This window comes from Candoia aspera, chromosome 8 (assembly GCF_035149785.1).
Source record: "Candoia aspera isolate rCanAsp1 chromosome 8, rCanAsp1.hap2, whole genome shotgun sequence".
Lineage (NCBI taxonomy): Eukaryota > Metazoa > Chordata > Lepidosauria > Squamata > Boidae > Candoia > Candoia aspera.
In genome coordinates, this window is record NC_086160.1 from 30,248,689 (window position 1) to 30,269,417 (window position 20,729).

At 37.8% G+C, this 20,729-nt stretch overlaps 1 protein-coding gene across 2 annotated transcripts in view; it reads right to left on the reverse strand.

The window, feature by feature from the left end:
- Positions 1-8,339: 8,339 nt before the first annotated feature.
- Positions 8,340-20,729, reverse strand: part of PALLD (palladin, cytoskeletal associated protein) — a 247,839-nt gene continuing 235,449 nt past the window's right edge. For both annotated transcript variants that reach the window (XM_063310551.1, XM_063310549.1), the window contains 6 exons: positions 19,377-19,471; positions 18,223-18,355; positions 15,868-16,075; positions 14,094-14,259; positions 11,780-11,913; positions 8,340-10,253 (listed from right to left, as the gene is read on the reverse strand). In XM_063310551.1, the coding sequence (XP_063166621.1) occupies positions 10,081-10,253; positions 11,780-11,913; positions 14,094-14,259; positions 15,868-16,075; positions 18,223-18,355; positions 19,377-19,471 (909 nt within the window). In that variant the 3' untranslated portion in view covers positions 8,340-10,080. The remainder of the gene's footprint in view (positions 10,254-11,779; positions 11,914-14,093; positions 14,260-15,867; positions 16,076-18,222; positions 18,356-19,376; positions 19,472-20,729) is intronic.

Below are 20,729 nucleotides of genomic sequence, written 5' to 3' on the forward strand. Positions count from 1 at the left end.
GCAAAGAAATAAAAGATGAGAACACCAGTTCTTCCTCCTTCCCTAGCTACTATAAACCAACTGGAAATAGACCCTCTGACCCTTCCTCCCCAATACCTGCAGATTATTCTGCCTGAATTACATTTTAAAAAAAATCACTGATATGTTAAGAGCTAATCCACTTATTGTGGTATATGTTTTTATGAACTTGAGCTTGTCATCAAATAAAATAGGCTTTAATTTAGGAAAACTGGTATCATAAATCGGTTTACTTATATGATGCCACAAAGCTCTATCCTGTTAACTATTAAGAGGAGCAAATACATCTCCTCTGAAAATGGGCTTATTTATAATTCATTTTGTAAATAAAGTAGGAATTTTTTTTCATAGTTTATAAATGGCTCTTCCACTCTGAGGGGCAAAACAAACTGATGAAATGTTGACAAGTCAATAATGCCACTGTGTAGAAATAATGCATACTGCACAAACGTAATGTGGATCTCCTATTAAGTAGTTCCCAATAAAACAGCAAATACTGCAGGACAGTGGATTTCCACAGGTTTGAGTGCTGGGAAACAAACTGATTAGTGGTCTTGTTTGCATCCATGGCGGAGCCTTTTAAAGGATGCTAGGTTTGCAAACCTCACTTTCTAACCACTTTCGGAAATTGCCTATTAACCATCTTAAAGCCGTTAGAGACCTTTAGAATGACAAGTTTGAAAAGTCATAGGTTGAGTTTTATCCTCAACTCTGAACGAAAGAAAACTTAATTAGAAGGTTAAGAACTTAAAGAATTTGAAATAAATGGCAAAAAGCTAAAATTTTTGATCTAAGAAAGTTATAAACAAAGTTAAGGGTCCAGGTAAATTTGGAATACTGACTTTTACTATAAGATTTTGGAATTAATTATAAAAAATAAATAGCTTCTCATGGGAAACAGACTTATTTTGGCTATCCTGCCTATTGTAAACCGTAACAAAAATAAGTTACTTTATGAGTTTAGAACCTGAACACTAAAGGGGACTGAAGATTCTAAGCAGAAGGGAAAAAAATACAGGCCTGTTCTTCATGACAGCTAATACTGGGACTTACACTTTATGGATAATGGATGGAGTATGGGATGAAGAGATACCTGTTTGTAACTGTGTAGGGGATGAAGAGTTCCTAAATTTGTTTATACTTTTTGTGATCAAGGTTGGAAGTCACTTCTTTATATATTTCTTTTCTTTTTCTTTATTAACTCATCTTTTTATTATTTTTTTCTATTTTTCTCTGATTTGTATTAGCTTTTACTATTGTAATCAAAATTATTAATCAAAATTATTTTTAAAAAGAACTTTGTAATTAAGGCATCTTAATAATTTTAATATGCTGTTTCAGTCCAAGAATTTGAGAGATTGATAAGTTATTCATTAAAATGACATTTCATGACCTCCTCTAAGTGAAGCATAAATATTTATCTTTGCAAATGTTTCACAATTTGTCTCAAAATGACTTTTATAAAAGAAAAACTACTTGTTTGTGCTGTCCTAAAAATAGCATAAGTGATGTGATTTTTTTGGAAATGAAAAGAAAGGTGCCTTCCAGATTGGAAATTGTATTATGCATGCTGTTCGTTTGCACCTACACACTTTTATTGTGAATAAATGTTTCTTGTCCATTCCAGTATTTTGGGTAACAGAAGATATTCAGTATTAGATCATATGTATGCTGGATATATGGATAGTTAAGTTACTGATTTTTATTTACAGAATTCTCCAGCTGTTTGCTACCTTACTTTTAGTGGTTAAGCACCCAATTTTAAATTGAACAATGGATTGTATCAGAGATGCTTCTATCAGTTTAGTGCTGTAAAAAAAAGTGGTAGGTAGGAATAGAATGGGTCTCCTCAAGAGGAGTAAATTGGAAACAAATCTGCTCCTTTATATCTGAAAAGTTGTCTGTACACAGTATATATGCATGCAATCATATCTGGAATTATAAAATATTCACTGCTAATAAGAATTTGAGTACATGAACAGATCTGGTTTTTTACCTCTTGAGGTCAGTATAACTTAAGGAATAATTGTTCATTAAGCTAGGCTTAACAATATGCATACAGTAGTTGTTTCCTCCTGCATCAAATTTACTGTTTGCATTCAGTGTAACTTGGATAGGAATTTTCAAACCTAATGTTATTTGTTATCTTTCACTGCAGTAGTTAGAAGTGGCACACATTTCATAAAGATCTAATTTTAATGGTATATCATTTTGTATTGTGTATTTATTATAACATGTTTATCTTGCCTGTCCTGTAGGAGCTTGACAGTATATGGGAAGTAGCCTGTATTTTATTTCAGAACAATAACCTTGTGAAGTAGGATGGACCAAAAATCATCCAGTGAGGTCCATGGTTCAGTGAGGATTTGAATGAATCTCCTTGGTCCCATTTAACACTTTTACTATCTGAGTACATAGCCACTTGGGATATTAGTACTCATTGCTCACATTTCATGGCTTGTAATTTTCCTATTGCAGTAATTAGTGGTTTTACTTTTATCTTGAATTATGGCCAAATTTTCCAGAACTTACAAATGCTGCAATATGATATATGGGAAAAGCTGAACTAAAATTAAGCACCCTTAAACCCAATTTAGAGAGTGAAATACTGGATCTTAAGTGTTTAACTGGCTGTACTGTGCCAACTTCAGCAAAGGATCGTTACCTTGTCGTGGTGCTGGAGCTTGAGCACCTCAATGATGCCATGAGCTAAACCGTGAAGGGCCACCCAAGACGGGAAGGTCATGACAGAGAGGTCAGACTAAATGCGATCCCTGGGGAAGGTAATGGCAACCCACCTCAGTATTCTTGCCGTGAAAACTAAATGGATCAGTACAACCAGAGATATGTCGGTATACCATCGGAAGATGAGACCCCCAGGTCGGAAGATGGTCAAAATGCTACTGGGGAGGAACAGAGGATGAGCTCAACTAGCCCCAGACGTGATGACGCAGCTAGCTCAAAGCCGAAAGGACGGCTAGCGGCCGACGGTGCTGGTGGTGAACGGCGAATCCGATGTTCTAAGGATCAACACACCATCGGAACCTGGAATGTAAGATCTATGAGCCAGGGCAAATTGGATGTGGTTATTGGTGAGATGTCAAGATTAAAGATAGACATTCTGGGCGTCAGTGAACTGAAATGGACTGGAATGGGCCACTTCACATCAAATGACCACCAGATCTACTACTGCGGACAAGAGGACCACAGAAGAAATGGAGTAGCCTTCATAATTAATAGTAAAGTGGCTAAAGCAGTGCTTGGATACAACCCAAAAAACGACAGAATGATCTCAATTCGAATTCAGGGCAAGCCATCTAACATCACAGTGATCCAAATATACGCCCCAACCACAAATGCTGAAGAAGCTGAAGTAGAGCAGTTCTATGAGGATCTGCAGCACCTACTGGACAACACGCCTAAAAGAGATGTTATTTTCATCACAGGAGACTGGAATGCTAAGGTGGGCAGTCAAATGACACCTCGAATTACAGGTAAGTATGGCCTGGGAGAACAAAACGAAGCAGGACACAGGCTGATAGAATTTTGCCAAGACAATTCACTCTGCATAACAAACACTCTCTTCCAACAACCTAAGAGACGGCTTTATACATGGACTTCACCAGATGGACAACACCGAAATCAGATTGATTACATCCTTTGCAGCCAAAGGTGGCGGACATCTGTACAGTCGGTAAAAACAAGGCCTGGAGCTGACTGTAGTTCAGATCACGAACTTCTTCTTGCACAATTTAGGATCAGACTAAAGAGATTAGGGAAGACCCACAGATCAGCTAGATATGAGCTCACTAATATTCCTAAGGAATATGCAGTGGAGGTGAAGAATCGATTTAAGGGACTGGACTTAGTAGATAGGGTCCCGGAAGAACTCTGGACAGAAGTTGGCAGCATTGTTCAGGAGGCGGCAACAAAATACATCCCAAAGAAAGAGAAAACCAAGAAGGCAAAATGGCTGTCTGCTGAGACACTAGAAGTAGCCCAAGAAAGAAGGAAAGCAAAAGGCAACAGTGATAGGGGGAGATATGCCCAATTAAATGCAAAATTCCAGAGGTTAGCCAGAAGAGATAAGGAATTATTTTTAAACAAGCAATGCGCGGAAGTGGAAGAAGACAATAGAATAGGAAGGACAAGAGACCTCTTCCAGAAAATTAGAAACATTGGAGGTAAATTCCAGGCCAAAATGGGTATGATCAAAAACAAAGATGGCAAGGACCTAACAGAAGAAGAAGAGATCAAGAAAAGGTGGCAAGAATATACAGAAAACCTGTATAGGAAGGATAACAATATCGGGGATAGCTTTGACGGTGTGGTCGGTGAGCTAGAGCCAGACATCCTGAAGAGTGAGGTTGAGTGGGCCTTAAGAAGCATTGCTAATAACAAGGCAACAGGAGACGACGGCATCCCAGCTGAACTGTTCAAAATCTTGCAAGATGATGCTGTCAAGGTAATGCATGCTATATGCCAGCAAATTTGGAAAACACAAGAATGGCCATCAGACTGGAAAAAATCAACTTATATCCCCATACCAAAAAAGGGGAACACTAAAGAATGTTCAAACTATCGAACAGTGGCACTCATTTCACATGCCAGTAAGGTAATGCTCAAGATCCTGCAAGGTAGACTTCAGCAGTTCATGGAGCGAGAATTGCCAGATGTACAAGCTGGGTTTAGAAAAGGCAGAGGAACTAGAGACCAAATTGCCAATATCCGCTGGATAATGGAAAAAGCCAGGGAGTTTCAGAAAAACATCTATTTCTGTTTTATTGACTATTCTAAAGCCTTTGACTGTGTGGACCATAACAAATTGTGGAAAGTTCTTAGTGTTATGGGGATACCAAGTCATCTTGTATGCCTCCTGAAGAATCTGTATAACGACCAAGTAGCAACAGTAAGAACAGACCACGGAACAACAGACTGGTTTAAGATTGGGAAAGGAGTACAGCAGGGCTGTATACTCTCACCCTACCTATTCAACTTGTATGCAGAACACATCATGCGACAAGTTGGCCTTGAGGAATCCAAGGCTGGAGTTAAAATCTCTGGAAGAAACATTAACAATCTCAGATATGCAGATGATACCACTTTGATGGCTGAAAGCGAAGAGGAACTGAGGAGCCTTATGATGAAGGTGAAAGAAGAAAGTGCAAAAGCTGGTTTGCAGCTAAACCTCAAAAAAACCAAGATTATGGCAACCAGCTTGATTGATAACTGGCAAATAGAGGGAGAAAATGTAGAAGCAGTGAAAGACTTTGTATTCCTAGGTGCAAAGATTACTGCAGATGCTGACTGCAGTCAGGAAATCAGAAGACGCTTAATCCTTGGGAGAAGAGCAATGACAAATCTCGATAAAATAGTTAAGAGCAGAGACATCACACTGACAACAAAGGCCCGCATAGTTAAAGCAATGGTGTTCCCTGTAGTAACATATGGCTGTGAGAGCTGGACCATAAGGAAGGCTGAGCGAAGGAAGATCGATGCTTTTGAACTGTGGTGTTGGAGGAAAATTCTGAGAGTGCCTTGGACTGCAAGAAGATCCAACCAGTCCATCCTCCAGGAAATCAAGCCAGACTGCTCACTTGAGGGAATGATATTAAAGGCAAAACTGAAATACTTTGGCCACATAATGAGAAGACAGGACACCCTGGAGAAGATGCTGATGCTAGGGAGAGTGGAAGGCAAAAGGAAGAGGGGTCGACCAAGGGCAAGATGGATGGATGATATTCTAGAGGTGACGGACTCGTCCCTGGGGGAGCTGGGGGTGTTGACGACCGACAGGAAGCTCTGGCGTGGGCTGGTCCATGAAGTCACGAAGAGTCGGAAGCGACTAAACGAATAAACAACAACAAACTGTGCCAAGAAATCCAGATGTAGTTGAATCCACATTTTATCAAAATGTAATACTCCTTTCACATCAGTAGTGGCAGTATATGTTAAAGTATCATCACAACTTGGGCTTCCAGTGGTCAGGACCAGGAATTAACATTCTGTATGTGATTCTGAATGTATTTGTGACTTCATTTTTAACATAATATACTAGCTATTTGTAGTTTTGCAAATAAAGCCCTTCTGGCCTAAGTGTCCTTGGACAAAACAGAGTTCCCTCTAAAATTAGAAAGAAATCTATGACTTTGAGGAGGAAGCTCTGACCTTAGAAATCCTCCTCCAGTCCTGCACTCAACCAGTCTATAGGTCTGTTTTTTCAGACATTGGAAACTATAATGTTGGAAAGAGAAAGAAAATGGAGCTGGGCAGGATGAATTTGAAAGATCAAATCCTTCCTAGCCATACTCCATGTCTCTGACATATGGGAAAACATAGGGCAGCTGTTGAGATGGTCAACACAACTGACCACCACTGAGACACAATAGAGAAACACAAAAGTCTCTCTGCCCTTGCTTCCATCCCTGCAGTTTCAGTCTAGCAGGACCTTGTGTCTTGAAGGCGCTAAAGTCAAAGTCCACCAAGACAAAAGGTTTGAATTAAAATGTATGGGCAGAGCAAACATTTGTTTACCAGAAGTGAGAGAGAATATTTATTCATAACAAGTTGGAATAGGATTCCTTAATTTAACTATATGTCCTGTGAATAAACTTCAACAATATTTGGGATTCATCAGCTTCAGGAAGGAGCTGTCATGGTTCCTGTTCCAATGTTACTGAAACATCGCAACGAGTTCCCATGCCATGCTGGTGCTGACACGTGTTGTCCAGGAGGGGGCTGCTACTGTACACTTGTGCCAGGCAGTGAGCGGGATGATGCGAGTACAAAGGAATGTATGTTTGGGCTAACTTGACTGGTCAAGGACATTACCCGAAGACTTCCAGCAACCGTTGGGAAAACCTGCAAGGGAATGGAATTGTACTGACTTTAGGGGGAGGGGTTTGGGATTGCTTGTAGGTTAATTGGGAGAAATCCTGCGCTTTTGGTATTCTCAGCTTTGCCTGTGATCCTGCATACTATTCATCATTAAATTAGATTTCCATAGAGGTCCTGTATGACTCTGATTGTTTTGGATAGGCAGTCATTACAGGAGCTTTCCCATAGTTAGATTTGGGTTTCACATTGCTGTTTAACTGTGCCAAACTGGCTAGTCTGCTCAGCTTTTTGACAGCTGAAAACAAATGTTTGATAAATACTTCAGTAAGCATTTGTTTAACTGCCATAAGGATTTTTTTTTCCCAGGAAAAGGTGGTGATTATTTTAACAATATCTTGCAAACTTGAAATAATTTTTTTTAGCACTTTAGCTTTAATAGTAAATCTCTCTGTTCTTTTAAACTTTACTAGAGCGTCACTGCAGTTTCTGCTGAAGTGATTGGCTTTGCCAAAAATTGTAAATATTGATTGGCTTCTATGAATAGGTTGAGTGATATGTATTTATGGTTCATTCTGTTATTTAGCAAAAGAGATTAATAAATTGATGTAACACTACATTAGGTTTGGCTGGCAATATGGTATGCATGTCAAATGTAAGTTCCACTATTTAGCTGATAATTGTTACGCAGAATGTTCATTTAAGGCATGGTTGCCCTAAGTTACTATTACACATCACAAACATCAGGTTAGTGGTAGAACACATTCTGTTCACCCAGTAATGGGTTCACCCATTAAATATTGGAAAAATGCTTCTTCATCTGGGACTCTAAGGTGCTGCAAGTCAGAGTAGCCTTCATAAGCTAAATAGACCAAGGCTCTGAATTAGTGTAAAACTGTTTCAAGGGTCAGGGTTATCTGAAGTAGAAAATGGCATTCTTATGAAAAATGTCTTGCATAATTTTTTTTCAGTATTTACAGAGTGATTGCTGTGTTAGATCTTCTGTATTTCTGTATCTATGTTTTATCTTTGCCCAGAGTAGAAACAGCCACCTTTTCTAACATGCACAATATAAGATGTGAATCTAAAGTCTTGTAATTGCAAATTATTTTTTAAATTGGAACTCTCACTTGTTCTTATAACTTGTTAACAGGAAACATCAGAAGAAATTTACCTCAGCAAGATTGGTTGAGAAATATATACACGTCCTTGTTTAGCGACTGACTCATTTAGTGACCATTTGAAATTAACAATGGTAATTAAAAATTAACTTCGCAACCTGTCATCACATTTACAACCTTCGCAGGTCTGTAAAGCAAAGGAAAGCTGAAGTAAAATCATAAAATCATTGTTTCACTTAGTGAGCATTTTGCTTAATGACCAAGTTGCCAGTCCTAATTGTGGCAGCTAAGCGAGGACTACCTGCAATAGAATCCTAAAGTGCAACCAAGAAGTAAACATCACCAAATCCCATGAAACAAACTCCCTAGAAGTACAGGCCTGTTTTATTCTTTGAGGCCTCATTAAGAATGTATTGGTCTTTTAACCAAGAAAAACACATTTTTCTTAAATTTGTGTAATATTTATTGATGTCAAACCCTTAAGATACTAGATCAACAATCCAAAATAGTATGCTTGTACAGTTTTATAAATACAAATAAAAAGAAGCAAATTGCTACTAGTTAAGCTAAACAAATTGTAACTAAGCTAAACAAGTCACATTGACAACTAGGCAAGTGAATGATAGGATTCAATTGCCTAGAACTAGACAATTAGGACAGTTATATATGACAGCACAAAAAAGTCAAATTCCTATTACTGAATTGTTACCATCTGCACAGCTTGCATAGAAAAGTAACTTTTGTGGTAGAAGTTTTTATTAGCCACTAAAAATCTGAATGGTGTACTTAATAAGGAAGGGCAAAGCAATACAGGAATAGCAGTTAATGCAAAATATAGGGCATGGTACATACTAAAAAACTTTTTTTTTTTTTTTTTTACAAAAGTGTGGTACTTGAATAACTGAGCTGAGAAAAAGATTCAGATTTTTAATTATAAATAAAGTACTATAAATGTGCTTCATATAAGGAATACAGTGTTTTCCTTTTGTAGCAAAGTACTATGGTACCATCAGACCACATTTTTTTCTGGCAGATCTAACTGAAACTCCCTCTCAGTTGAGTTCACTTTTAATCCAAACTGCTTAATATAATTTAAGTGAAGTTCAATCAGATGGAAAAAAATAGCCAACTTTCTGGCCTGTTAACTATTTTTAAGTTCTTCACAAGCTCCCAGCTATAGGCAGGTTCTTGTTCATGCTGCAATAAGCAAGAACACAAAAATGTAATCCCTAGAATACATGCATGCAGTGTTTAAAATGTAACATTTCCTTGTATTCCCCAACATCTAGTCATCTATTCTCTATGGTATGCAAATTATTTAAACCCTTGTTGCTGACTCCTTCCATTTTCCACTTACTCTAGACTCCTAATTATCTTCCTTTGTATCACATAGATTCTGCTCAATCAGATCTCCAATACTGTTTTAAAAAGCATTGTGGTTTTGCTCATATATATTCTGGCTTTTGTGTTATCTTACCTCACTGTTCTAAAAGTAACATGAATCTAAGCATCACATCCATGGGCAAAAGTCAAAAGCCTTCCATTACAAAGTTAACTTACCTACACTAAATACAATTAAGACAAATATAACGTATCCTATATCCTTTGAGAATGGATAGTCAATTATAGACACAAAAATGTCACTGATTTCTCTTCCTTTTTCCATCTTGCTTTATTCCTTCAGTATCGCACACCTGGACTATCATTATCGTAATGCACTCCATATAAATTTTTGCAGTGCATTTCTATCCATTACGCTTCAATAGCACTACAGACTGCAAAGGCACTTAGTGGTAAGTGTGCAGCGTATTTGCTTTTGCAAAATTTCACTCAATTTAGCACTTGTGAATAGGATTATTCAAAACAGTACTATCCACACTGTAGTAAGAAATGGTTATAGTGAAGGTGATTTTGTATATGCTGATTGCATTTCTCTCTACAAACTCTAATTTGTTACACTGAACAAGAAAGATGTGGCTGTGTTCTTTATCTTTTGCACACAGCAGTGACTTTCTTTTGTGTACAGTGGCATAGATTATCATTGGTCGATACAATGGCTTTCAGTGTTTTCAATTTGAAAGGAAATGTTATATTTGGTGGTTAATACTTAAAGATCATCACTTTCTACCAATCCGGATTGCATTGTCAGATGTCCTGGGTTTGCTTCTGGCTGAAATGCAGCTTTGATGTCTAGTCCTTGGTCAGAAAGTGCTGCATACCGACTGGCTGAGGGGCGCACTTTCTTTGGCTTAGTGGTTTGGGACTGTTGTTGCCACTGAGCTGGAGAAAGAGAAGAAGGGAAACAGTTTGCTAATGCATGAAAACACACAAATATGCAAAGTTGCCGAGCCATTTTATCCCCTTTGAGGAAGGGGATAGGACCCAATCATTCAATTTAATTGAAGAATTATCACAAAACCATCTAGCAATCAAACTGCTGGAGATGTAACCACATTGCAATTGCCAACCAGGAAGTCAATTCACTGAATCCACTGGAGATATATGTTAATACAAGAAATGTGACTACAGAGGTAGATGTGCTGCCCTATCACAATTTGTTCTTTGGTCCTCTTTCACAATTAGATGCGTTCCCCTTCTTTGCCTCACATTCACTTTGCTACTGCCTGCTAGTTTCTAAAGATAATGGATGTGAGAAACATATGGAAACTGAGTTCTTGGCATACTAACTTTGGTATCCCAATTCATCCCTAGCTGGCAGAATGTTTAGAATAAGGTATCACATGGAATATGTTTTTTTTAACTGAAAAATTAAGAAAAGGTATTCCTTTGACCCAGCACTTCTCCTATGCCATTGACTTCTATACAAATGCTAGAAGACTTATCAATGTTTCAGTGGATCTCTTAGTCTTCTAAATAACATGAAGGGGAAGGTGATCATAACAAATTCAAGAAAGAACGGGAACATACAATTACAACTTTTAAGGTTACGATAACAAGAAAGGATTACTTCACCTAAAACATCTTATTCTATACCAGCCTTTTCTAAAACATTTTTAAAAACAGAAAAAATACACAAACCAAGGTGGTTTTGTTCTCTGATAATCATGCAGTATACTCTTTTGTATCTGCAGCAGCAGCAGGCTTCACTATATTCCCATCCTCTTCTTTTGTCCCCTCTGTACCACTCTTAAGTACCCTCCTCTATTTTCATCCAAACCTGTAATTCTTAACTTTCCCCCTTGTTTCTGCTGACTTTCTTGCCCCTTTTTGTCCTTGGTGTGTTCAATAACAGTATAAATGACATTTTTTTCCTCCCAGAAGTTTAGGCACCAAAGGCTTTTTCACACATGTGACAGCAATGTTGAACTTAAAGTTGATTGATTGCAAATCCCTGGGAAGTATACAATTGTGCTGGGGATTATAATTTGTGTTTTCACTGACACATTAAGGATTGTTCAAGTCTTCATTTAAAATATCCTGTCTGTACATCAATAAATGCAGTATGAACCTGAACTTGAGGGAGGCCTATTTTCAAGAGGCTTGAACCATATATAGCTGGTTATTAGAGAACAATTGATATCAATTATTCTGCTCATCCCTGAATGTAGGGAAAATGTAAGTGTAGATTATGAACCAGACATATTCTAATTCTACTTCCCTATGGATTGGAATGTATTCCAAGACTGTGGCAAAATGAGTAGTACAAATTGTAAAGCACAGATATTAAAAAGAACAATTGATCTAAGGGCCAACAAACCTGAATCAAATATTGTTATTACATACGGAATAGCTATAGCTTTGGGACAATTCTCCCAAATACTGACAGCATCTGTGTAATATCCTACCATAGACATCCAGCCTTGCTGTGCAGGAAACAATCCCAGCTTCATTCTTCGCTGATACAGTGTACCAACCAGCATCTTCTTTTGTAGCTCCCTGAATAAGCAGGCAGATGTATCCATGATTATCTTGGTGCATGCTGAAAAGGATAATGAGAGATGAAAACATATAACTAAATAACTTGTATAAATGTATAAATCATTTTAAATAACCAACTCTGAGAAAACAAGGATAATGTTTCAGCTCCTAGATCAAGTGAATGCAATGTATGAAGAAATGTTTCTCTAGCTTCCATTGAAGTTAATAGACATTAACTAAATTACGACTGGTTTCATGTTTTTTATAATTATATATTTTAAAATAGATCACCAGAAAAACACACACACACAGACACAAAATCAGTTTTATTAGTCTTTTTACCACAGAAGCAAAGAAATAATGCATTTTAGGTGCATGTATGTCTTCCAGTCTGTTATTAGCCAAGAATAAAACATAAAATAGTTCAAAATTAGACACGCCAATTTTTCTATAAAATGAGCAATGCAGCATAGACAGACTATCAGTCTTTCTCCTGCCATATGGGCAAAGGTGCTTATATGAGATTTTTGAATCTACCTGTTAAAATTGCCCATGGTAATAGCATTTTAAGTGTGATCAGAGGAAAAGCTCATAGCTATTTGGTATGATGATATATGACAAATAAGCAGCTTCTCTTAACACCTGTCAGGTGAAGTATTTTAAAACTCAAGTTCTTAAATGGAAAGTGATATTAGGCACATACTAGAGATCAAAGGAATGACAAAAAAATAGATTGAATGATCTCTAATGCAAAATAATCAAGGGTGTAAAATGAAGCAGCGTATTGCAGTTGTGTTGCTACCATGGCTTCAAAAATTTAATTGCCCACACAAATTTTTGGATAGCAGTGGCAGTCCTCAATATATTTCAGCTCATGCATTTCAACACATACTTTCCATGTATTCATACGTTTTTGGTGGGTATGTGTACAATTCATTTATGAGAATTATATTCCACTTTTCCTTAGAAGGTCTAGCTGGTATACACAGCACCCCTTTCTCCATTTTTTTTTAAACCACAATCCTGTAATACAGACTGAGTTCCTGCAACTGAGGATGGAACTGGATTTCCAGTAACTCTCAGGATCTAATCCAGCATCTCATCACTACACCACACTGACATTCACCAGGTCAATTTGAATGTGATCTAAGACTATAACTTCAATTTCTGATATTAAGAAGCTTCATTTTGTAGTAAATATTAAGTACATGTAAAATCTTCTCAAACCAATTACAGTAATTAAAAGTACTATGAGATAATCTGTATTTAGGAGTAAATAAGAGATCTTTTGGCTATGTTCGGAGGATAGAAAAGTGGATCAGTGGAAGACTTCAACTACAGAACTAAAATAAAAGTTCAGCTGCAGTAGAGACAATACACATTCCTGCTTCACACCATTCGGAGTTGGGATCCCTCTGGAAATGTAACCTATGGGGTATTATCTATCTATCTATCTATCTATCTATCTATCTATCTATCTATCTATCTATCAATCAATCAAATTTTTATCACTGCCCATCTCCCCCTCAAAGGAGGGACTCTGGGCGGTTTACAATAAAAACAAAGTTAAAATTCAAAATAATTATAATACAATAAATAGAATAAAAGTAAAAATGTGATAAAATTTAGATGGCTGAAGGTTCTCTATCAGTTCGTGAGTATAAAGGGCCATTCTAGGATCATTCTAGGGCACCAGCCATCCCCAAGAGTGGCTATTCCCCTTCCCGCTCCAGGCCTGCTGGCAAAACCAGGTTTTTAGTTTTTTACAGAACTCCAGGAGCAAGGGGGCCTGTCTCACCTCTGGGGGAAGGATGTTCCAGAGGGCGGGAACTACTGCAGAGAAGGCCCACTTCCAAGACCCCGCCAGATGGAGTTCGTTTACGGATGGGGTCCATAACATGCCCTCTCTGCATGACCAGGTGGGACAGGTCAACTGTTTTATCATAGAGTCCCTACCTACAGTCCCTTTCTACCAAGGATTCCTTTATACAAAGCCTTTCTCAGGGTATCAACATTGAACACTGAACATCAACATTGCTTTAGAATTAACAGCCATGTATAATTCCTTTAGATTTGGCTTGTATTTCTCTATAAGAGGACTTACTATCAGGCAACAGCCAGTAGATGCATCACTGGCTCAAATGGTTCATGTATTAGTTACATACACTGTTGTTCATAGCCTTTAGATAAATGTTCCGCATAGGCAACTGACATAGTTAATGAACATTAAATGACACTAACCTCACTCTGTCAGTGTTGTATGTGAGCGACTCATTTTCCTTCTTCCAGAAAATCTGAGGTGGAGGCACACCTGAAACCCGGCATTCCAGTCGCACAGGATACCTCTCAGCCACTCCTGTATTCTGTAGTTTTTCTACAAATACAGGTGGCTTGTGTGCATCCTTAGCTGAAACAAGAGAGAGATTCCCCCACCTCTTGCATCAGTAAGACATTTCGCATACTGTGTATTTTGTAGCATTTTCTTTTAACATTTCTTAGCACTAGAGGTACCTGACACACAGAAGTACTTGGAAAATGAAAACTTCATTTGCTGCTGCCCAATGGGCAACTTAATGTTCCCACTTTCATTAGAAAGAAATGAAAGCCATCGTCTAGTCAAATGGCTATGATGGGATATAACCATTTGCCAGAATTACTGATGATTGTCTTACAATGAAGCACACTGCCCAATTATTTCAGCTTGGCTCTATTTGCTCACTGTGACTGATTACTAGAAGCTGATGAGGAAGTCAAAACTTTCAATTATGTCCCTAGACAGACCCCAGCTTCTCACTCCCTCATCAACTTCAAACCTTGCTTTCTGATTCTTTTAGGGAGGCAATAAAGAAGATGTCTTAGTCAGGATATAACAGACTGTTGTAGCTTCCTTGTTAATTTCTGAAGAGTTTTGGCACTCCTACTAACAAGGAAAGCAAGCAGTGGCTCATTCAGTTCACACGGCTCATGGAACAAGGAGCTAGAATTATCAATTTGAGCTTACTGTTATATCTGAACATGGCCATTGATTTCATCAGAAAAAATGCAGAGATTTTTTTTTCTCTCTTACCAAAATCCATTTATAAATGGTTTCTACTAGAAAGCTAGCAGGCACCCAGGTCAATAAAAGTTTTTCAGACCCTCTGCCCCTAGGATATAGAGCCACTGATGTACTCATTTCACATAAGGCCTTTTAAAACATTCTAACTTTGGAGCTGGTTTTACATGAAGGGCTGCCACATAGCAGATATCCCAACCACTGTAGACGATGGATGTCTTCAAGGCTCTTTCTCCTAAAAAAGTGAGATTAGCCAACTCCAAGTACTGACTTGATGGGCATGGCTCACATGCTTCCTGTCTATAGTTGGATCATTTACATAATCACACAGCAATATGGAAGCCACTCACATAAAAGCTAAACTAGTTTTGAAGATCCCCATAAACAAAGGTTGTTTGCATTTCAAACAAGTCATTGTGCATAGATACGTTTGCTTCTAAAACGAATAATTGTATACAGTAATGAATTCAGACCATCAGCTGGAACACAATCCATCCAGATCTAAACATATGCTATGCTGTTCCAAAATAATGATGGCAGAACAGATTATATTCACCCCCCTGGTGATCTATGTTCATTCAGTTATAAATGTGTGGCTAATTTTCATGCTTGCTTGATTGCTACTGTAGCAAGCTGCTTTAAAAAGGAGGTTGCAACTGGCAGCCTCAATGTGCCAGACTGCAACTCATTCATGAACTGTCACCACATCTCAGTACTACCACCTTAGGTACCTTCAAGATAGTCATCTACCATCTCCCGTAATATGGGCTTTTACTACTAGCCTGTTATAGGATTGTTATAAAGTACAAAGAGAATGGATGGCATAATATTACTGATCAGGCCTAAAAAATTGCAAAATGTATGCTAAAAAGTATTACAGAATTATAGAAAAAGGAACTACAATTGACGGTTATGTTCAGATGCTCAAATCTACTTTCTCAAATTATGAAAGAGTCATACCTGTCACAATCAGTTCCAGGCTGAAGGTGTTCTGGCCAGCTCGATTAGTGGCAACACATGTATAGATACCAGCATCTCTTGCTGTGACTGGCTCTATGATTAAGGAGTGTATACCATTTTCCCGTACAAGCATTTTGTGGGAATTATCAGAACGTATTACTCTTCCATTAAGTTGCCAGTTGATGTCGGGAGTTGGCAAGCCACTGACCTTAAATAAAATACACCATAGACCTCAGTAAGGCAAAAGCATATAAAGACTGTAGAAAAGCTGTGCATTGTGTTCAGTTATCCCAGAAGACAAGAAACAGATAAAAGTTTATAAACCCTTTCTGCATGTACAAGTTAACTTCTTAGTATTCCTAGATTTCACCAGAGGCATGCAGTTCCATTTGAACTGAGGTTCCATAACAGAATTAAGTACCACAATACACAGAATGAAAAGATTTTATGTCCTGTCAGTTATTTATTGTCAGGCTCTGCCTGCTACCCAGTAAAACCACAGACACTAGTGTAGGCTTAGGTTCTGGTTTTATTTGAGTATAGAATGCATGCCCTTAGAAAAGCTGAGAGTGAGTGGAGCGCACCGGAACGGGATTTAAATAGCCCACGCCGGTCAGCGCTCCACCCCTTCTTACTCCGGGTGCGCCCTGAGCCCTGTTGGTTCCGTTGCCGGTAGGTGAGGGGTCGTGGAGCCCCTCCTGTGCCTCGGGCGTTTCCTTGACTGTTTTCCCGGCTGGTGATGGTTCATTGCCAGGCGATCAGGTTCGTAATCTTTTGACAGCTCGGGCGTGCCTCGTGGTCTGGTCTTGTCAATTACCTTCTTCGCAACATTGTATCTCTCTCTTCCGTGCCTCCAGGCTAGAGTCGATACTTTGTTGCCAGCACCTGTTGCTCTCTTTGGTTAGCTAGTTGCCTCTTCCCTTAATCCACCCAGTACCCATTTCCCTGTATTATGTGAGCCGTTGCGATGTCACAAGCATCGCAACGGTGATCATGACATTTATTTATCTATTTATCAAATTTGTCACCGCCCATCTCCTCCGAACGGAGGGACTCATGTCTTTACATTTAATACTATCTTGATTACTACCTTTCATTTTTTCTCTCTATAGTAGCACTATAAAATAATACTTATTTTCAAAGGAGGAATGTGTTGAAAAGTTTCACTGAACTTAAAACTCCTTTTCAACTATATACCATTAAAGAAATTAAACTCCGTATTCAGAATCTTAGGAATCAATCTCAGCTTGCTGAATGACATATATCGCTAATAACAATTACTGCTTGGAAAGTTGCTTTAGCAACCATGTTATTGTTGGAAGTCCTGGCAAATCCAGCATGCCTCATTAGCATGTGAATTAGCATGTAAAGTGAGTTGTCCCACAATGCAACTCTGAGGAAGTTGTTTGTTGCCACTCCCACTTCCTCTCTCTCCCTCTCCTTCTTCCACCCAGGGAGAAGCAAGCACGCTGCTCTGCTCTCCATTCATCAGGGCCATGTGCCCGGGCCTTGATGAAGAATTCTGCCCCTTTCTTCCATGCAGCTCTTGGCAGTTGTAGGGCTGAGAGTTTAGGGCAAACTAAGTATTTATAAAAAAAAGAAGAACAAAGGAACTTCATCTTTTCCACCAAGATGGATGTAACAGAACAACAAAGAATAAAGTCAGTAGGATTCTTTTTACTTCTTAACCTAATATGCCTAAGCATGTAATTCTTTATGCTTGGGAGGGCTGAATGTGTAAGATCAATAACCTGTGTTTCTCTGGTATGCTCATTAAAGCTATTTTAAGATAATATTCTTTTGCTATGCTAGCTTCTCAGCTGTGTTATAAGCTCTGCTCTATTTCAGCGGTTCTAGCAGGCCACTAAATTGGCTTCAGTTATGAGAAAGGTTTTAAAAGCACTCCAATAAAGTTCTGAGTTACCTAAATACATATATACACTTAGTTTTTACCTTTGGAAGATTTAAAAAAGATTTTAAAAGTTAAAAGGAATATAGAAGGAGAATGAATTTTGTTTAACATTTACAAACTGCATTTCCTTTGTTGTCTCCTCCATGTACACTCCATTACTGAACTGGTTCCTCTATCAGTTTCCTACCAGATAACTTCCTCAGCCTTGTCTTAGAATTTGTTTTACACAGACCTCAAGTGGATGATAACGTCACATGATGTCACCCTAACAATACTCTTAGGATAGCATTAATGTAAATACATAGCATTTATTAAATGTAGCTCAATCCCTTACTATCCAAAATAATTCTCATACGTTTGCAAAAATGTAAATATAACACGCTTATAAAATCCAGCCAATATAACCTATACTTTCAAGATTAAAAATAAAATTAAAAATGTACCTTGCAATCCATTCTACAAAGTTTTCCTTCTTGAACCATCAGATCTCCTGGAGCCTGTAGGAAATGTGGTCGGAAGAAGCGTTCCTGGATTGGTTCATTTTCATCTCCACTATCCCTTGATCGAGACCGAGGTCTATAGACAATATATAAAATAAATAACCCCAGATTAACCTAGTATATTGCCAAATTTACTCACATTGCTATAGGCTGAAGAGATATAAGTGCAGACTTAATCAACTCTTTCAATGAAAACAAATCAGGGTTACTGCTACTTATCTCCAACTCTTCTCCATTTCTTCTTCTCTCCATTTCATTCCCATATCATTATAAACAGGGCAGGACAGACAACACAAATTACTTTTTAGTTTCACACATACTATGAAAAAGATTTTAGTGAAATATAATTTTTTATGGTGAGACCAGGATTTAATTTGTTTTGATAAATGTCTAATCCACAGAATTTTCTCCACCCCAATTTAATTTACTTTGTAGATAGGTAGAACTAGAATGCTTTGTCTAATGAATTGCAGTACAGGCTGCCAAGAGCTGCTTAATAATCTACAAATCAACTATCAGTATATTATATGTTAAAATTTGGCATCTTTTCTGTGTCTGTAACTGAGTATCTGTCACATCAGTAACAGAATAACAAAATACATACAGTAGACCAATAGACCAATATGTATCCAATAGACTGAGAAAAGAAATTGCTATCTTTAAAGTCCTAAATATTATTTTTGCTTATTATTTTTATTTAAGGTTCCTATTAAAAGCTACTTTAAAATTATTATGCCAAAATAAGAATCTCATATAAATATTATAAAGACCATAAATATTGTAAGAGCTGAAACATTATATAGTTCAGATCAGTTTCAACAAGAGTTTTCAGTTATGTAATACAATATTACTTTGTCACTGCATTTCTCTTTCAGTGTAAAATTTGTATACTTTTTCATCTCCAAAATTAGGTTTGGTTTGAAAAGTCAACTGTTAAAGCATTAGATAAATACAAAGGAGAGATCCACCTTATCATGTAACTTCTTCAGTCAGTAATACCAGCAAATAAAGTAAAAATGATAGACAAGAAAAAAGGAAGTATTTATATTAGTACTAGAGCCATAAAGTTTTCTGAAGTTCATAATTAACTATAGTACCTTCTGACATGAGGCTGGCTAGGAGGTGTCCGGGGACTGCGTCCTCTCTGATTGACAGCTTGGACCATCAACCTTCCTGTACAGCTTATTCTGCCCTACCATTTGAAGAAAGGAAAAAAAGAAAGAGAAATTATATACATGAAAAACAGCTCTGCAGAATAGCTTTTTTAACCATTAAGTCTTCTAACAGTCCTTTAGGTTGCTACTTGCATACTTTTACAAAATGTTTGTTTTTGAAGACTAAATGCTTGGGGCGGGGGGTGGGTTGCAGTTATTTCCACAGTAGTATAATCAAATCCTTCACAAGAACTGTTGCAAGCCCAACAAGAAATGAGGTTGTCACTGAATAGCCAGAAACTTTTTAGAAATATAAGCAGCTGTTTAACCACAAAACAGCACAGAAAATACAGCAATGACTTATGACAGCTCCCAGATTTGGCTGACCCTTGAGTATGACAGTCTCAATGATTTTTTTTTATTCCCTATCATAGCTGCTATCTAATTAATCTGCCCCCCTCATTTTCAGGGCAAATTTACTGAGTAGGATAAAACTGAATAGCAATTATTGCTCCTTTTTTCACCATTAGGTTTTCTTTCAGAGTTACCAAATCTCAGCCCACACCCCCCAAAAAACAGATGACAACTAGATGGCAGCATACAGAAAACTCTAACTCTGGCTGCCACTTGGCTGGAGTTTCCCAGCTCAAATCTAGTACCACCACTTACTTACTTACTTACTTACTTACTTAATTTATTTTTATGCATCTCCACCCACCCCAACATTTAAAATATGTATTCATGTATATATGCTCCAGATTTACTCTATGTTGATTGAAAGTTCTACAGCAAAACTCACTGTGTTCAACTGAAACTGGTTACAGCAGTAGATTCTATGGGAGAAGGAACACAACAGTTCCTAACAAAAGTTAGGACACAAGAGTTCCTAATCACATCACTATAACTGCATTCAGCTGACCCTGGTTACATGATGCACATGACCAGAAGTACTTACCGTAAGCACTAGGACAGCCAACTGTGTTCATTAAACACTGCTGGGTCAGATTAGAAGAGCAGTTGCTTTTAGACAACATTATCTATTCATTTCAGGAAATCTTATTTATTTACTTGAGAATAAATTCCACTAGCTATAATGGAACTTATTTTTGCATACTCAAATACAGGATTTACCGTTAATCTGACAATGTCACACACTTGAACAGGCAAAGTCTGCAATCACATGGAAAAAGCATGTATGGATAAATTCCTACAAGGCACAAATACTTTCTCTTTCCATGAACATGAGCATGAATCCATCTCAGTACAACTGAGCTGCCATAATCCCATTCCCTCCTG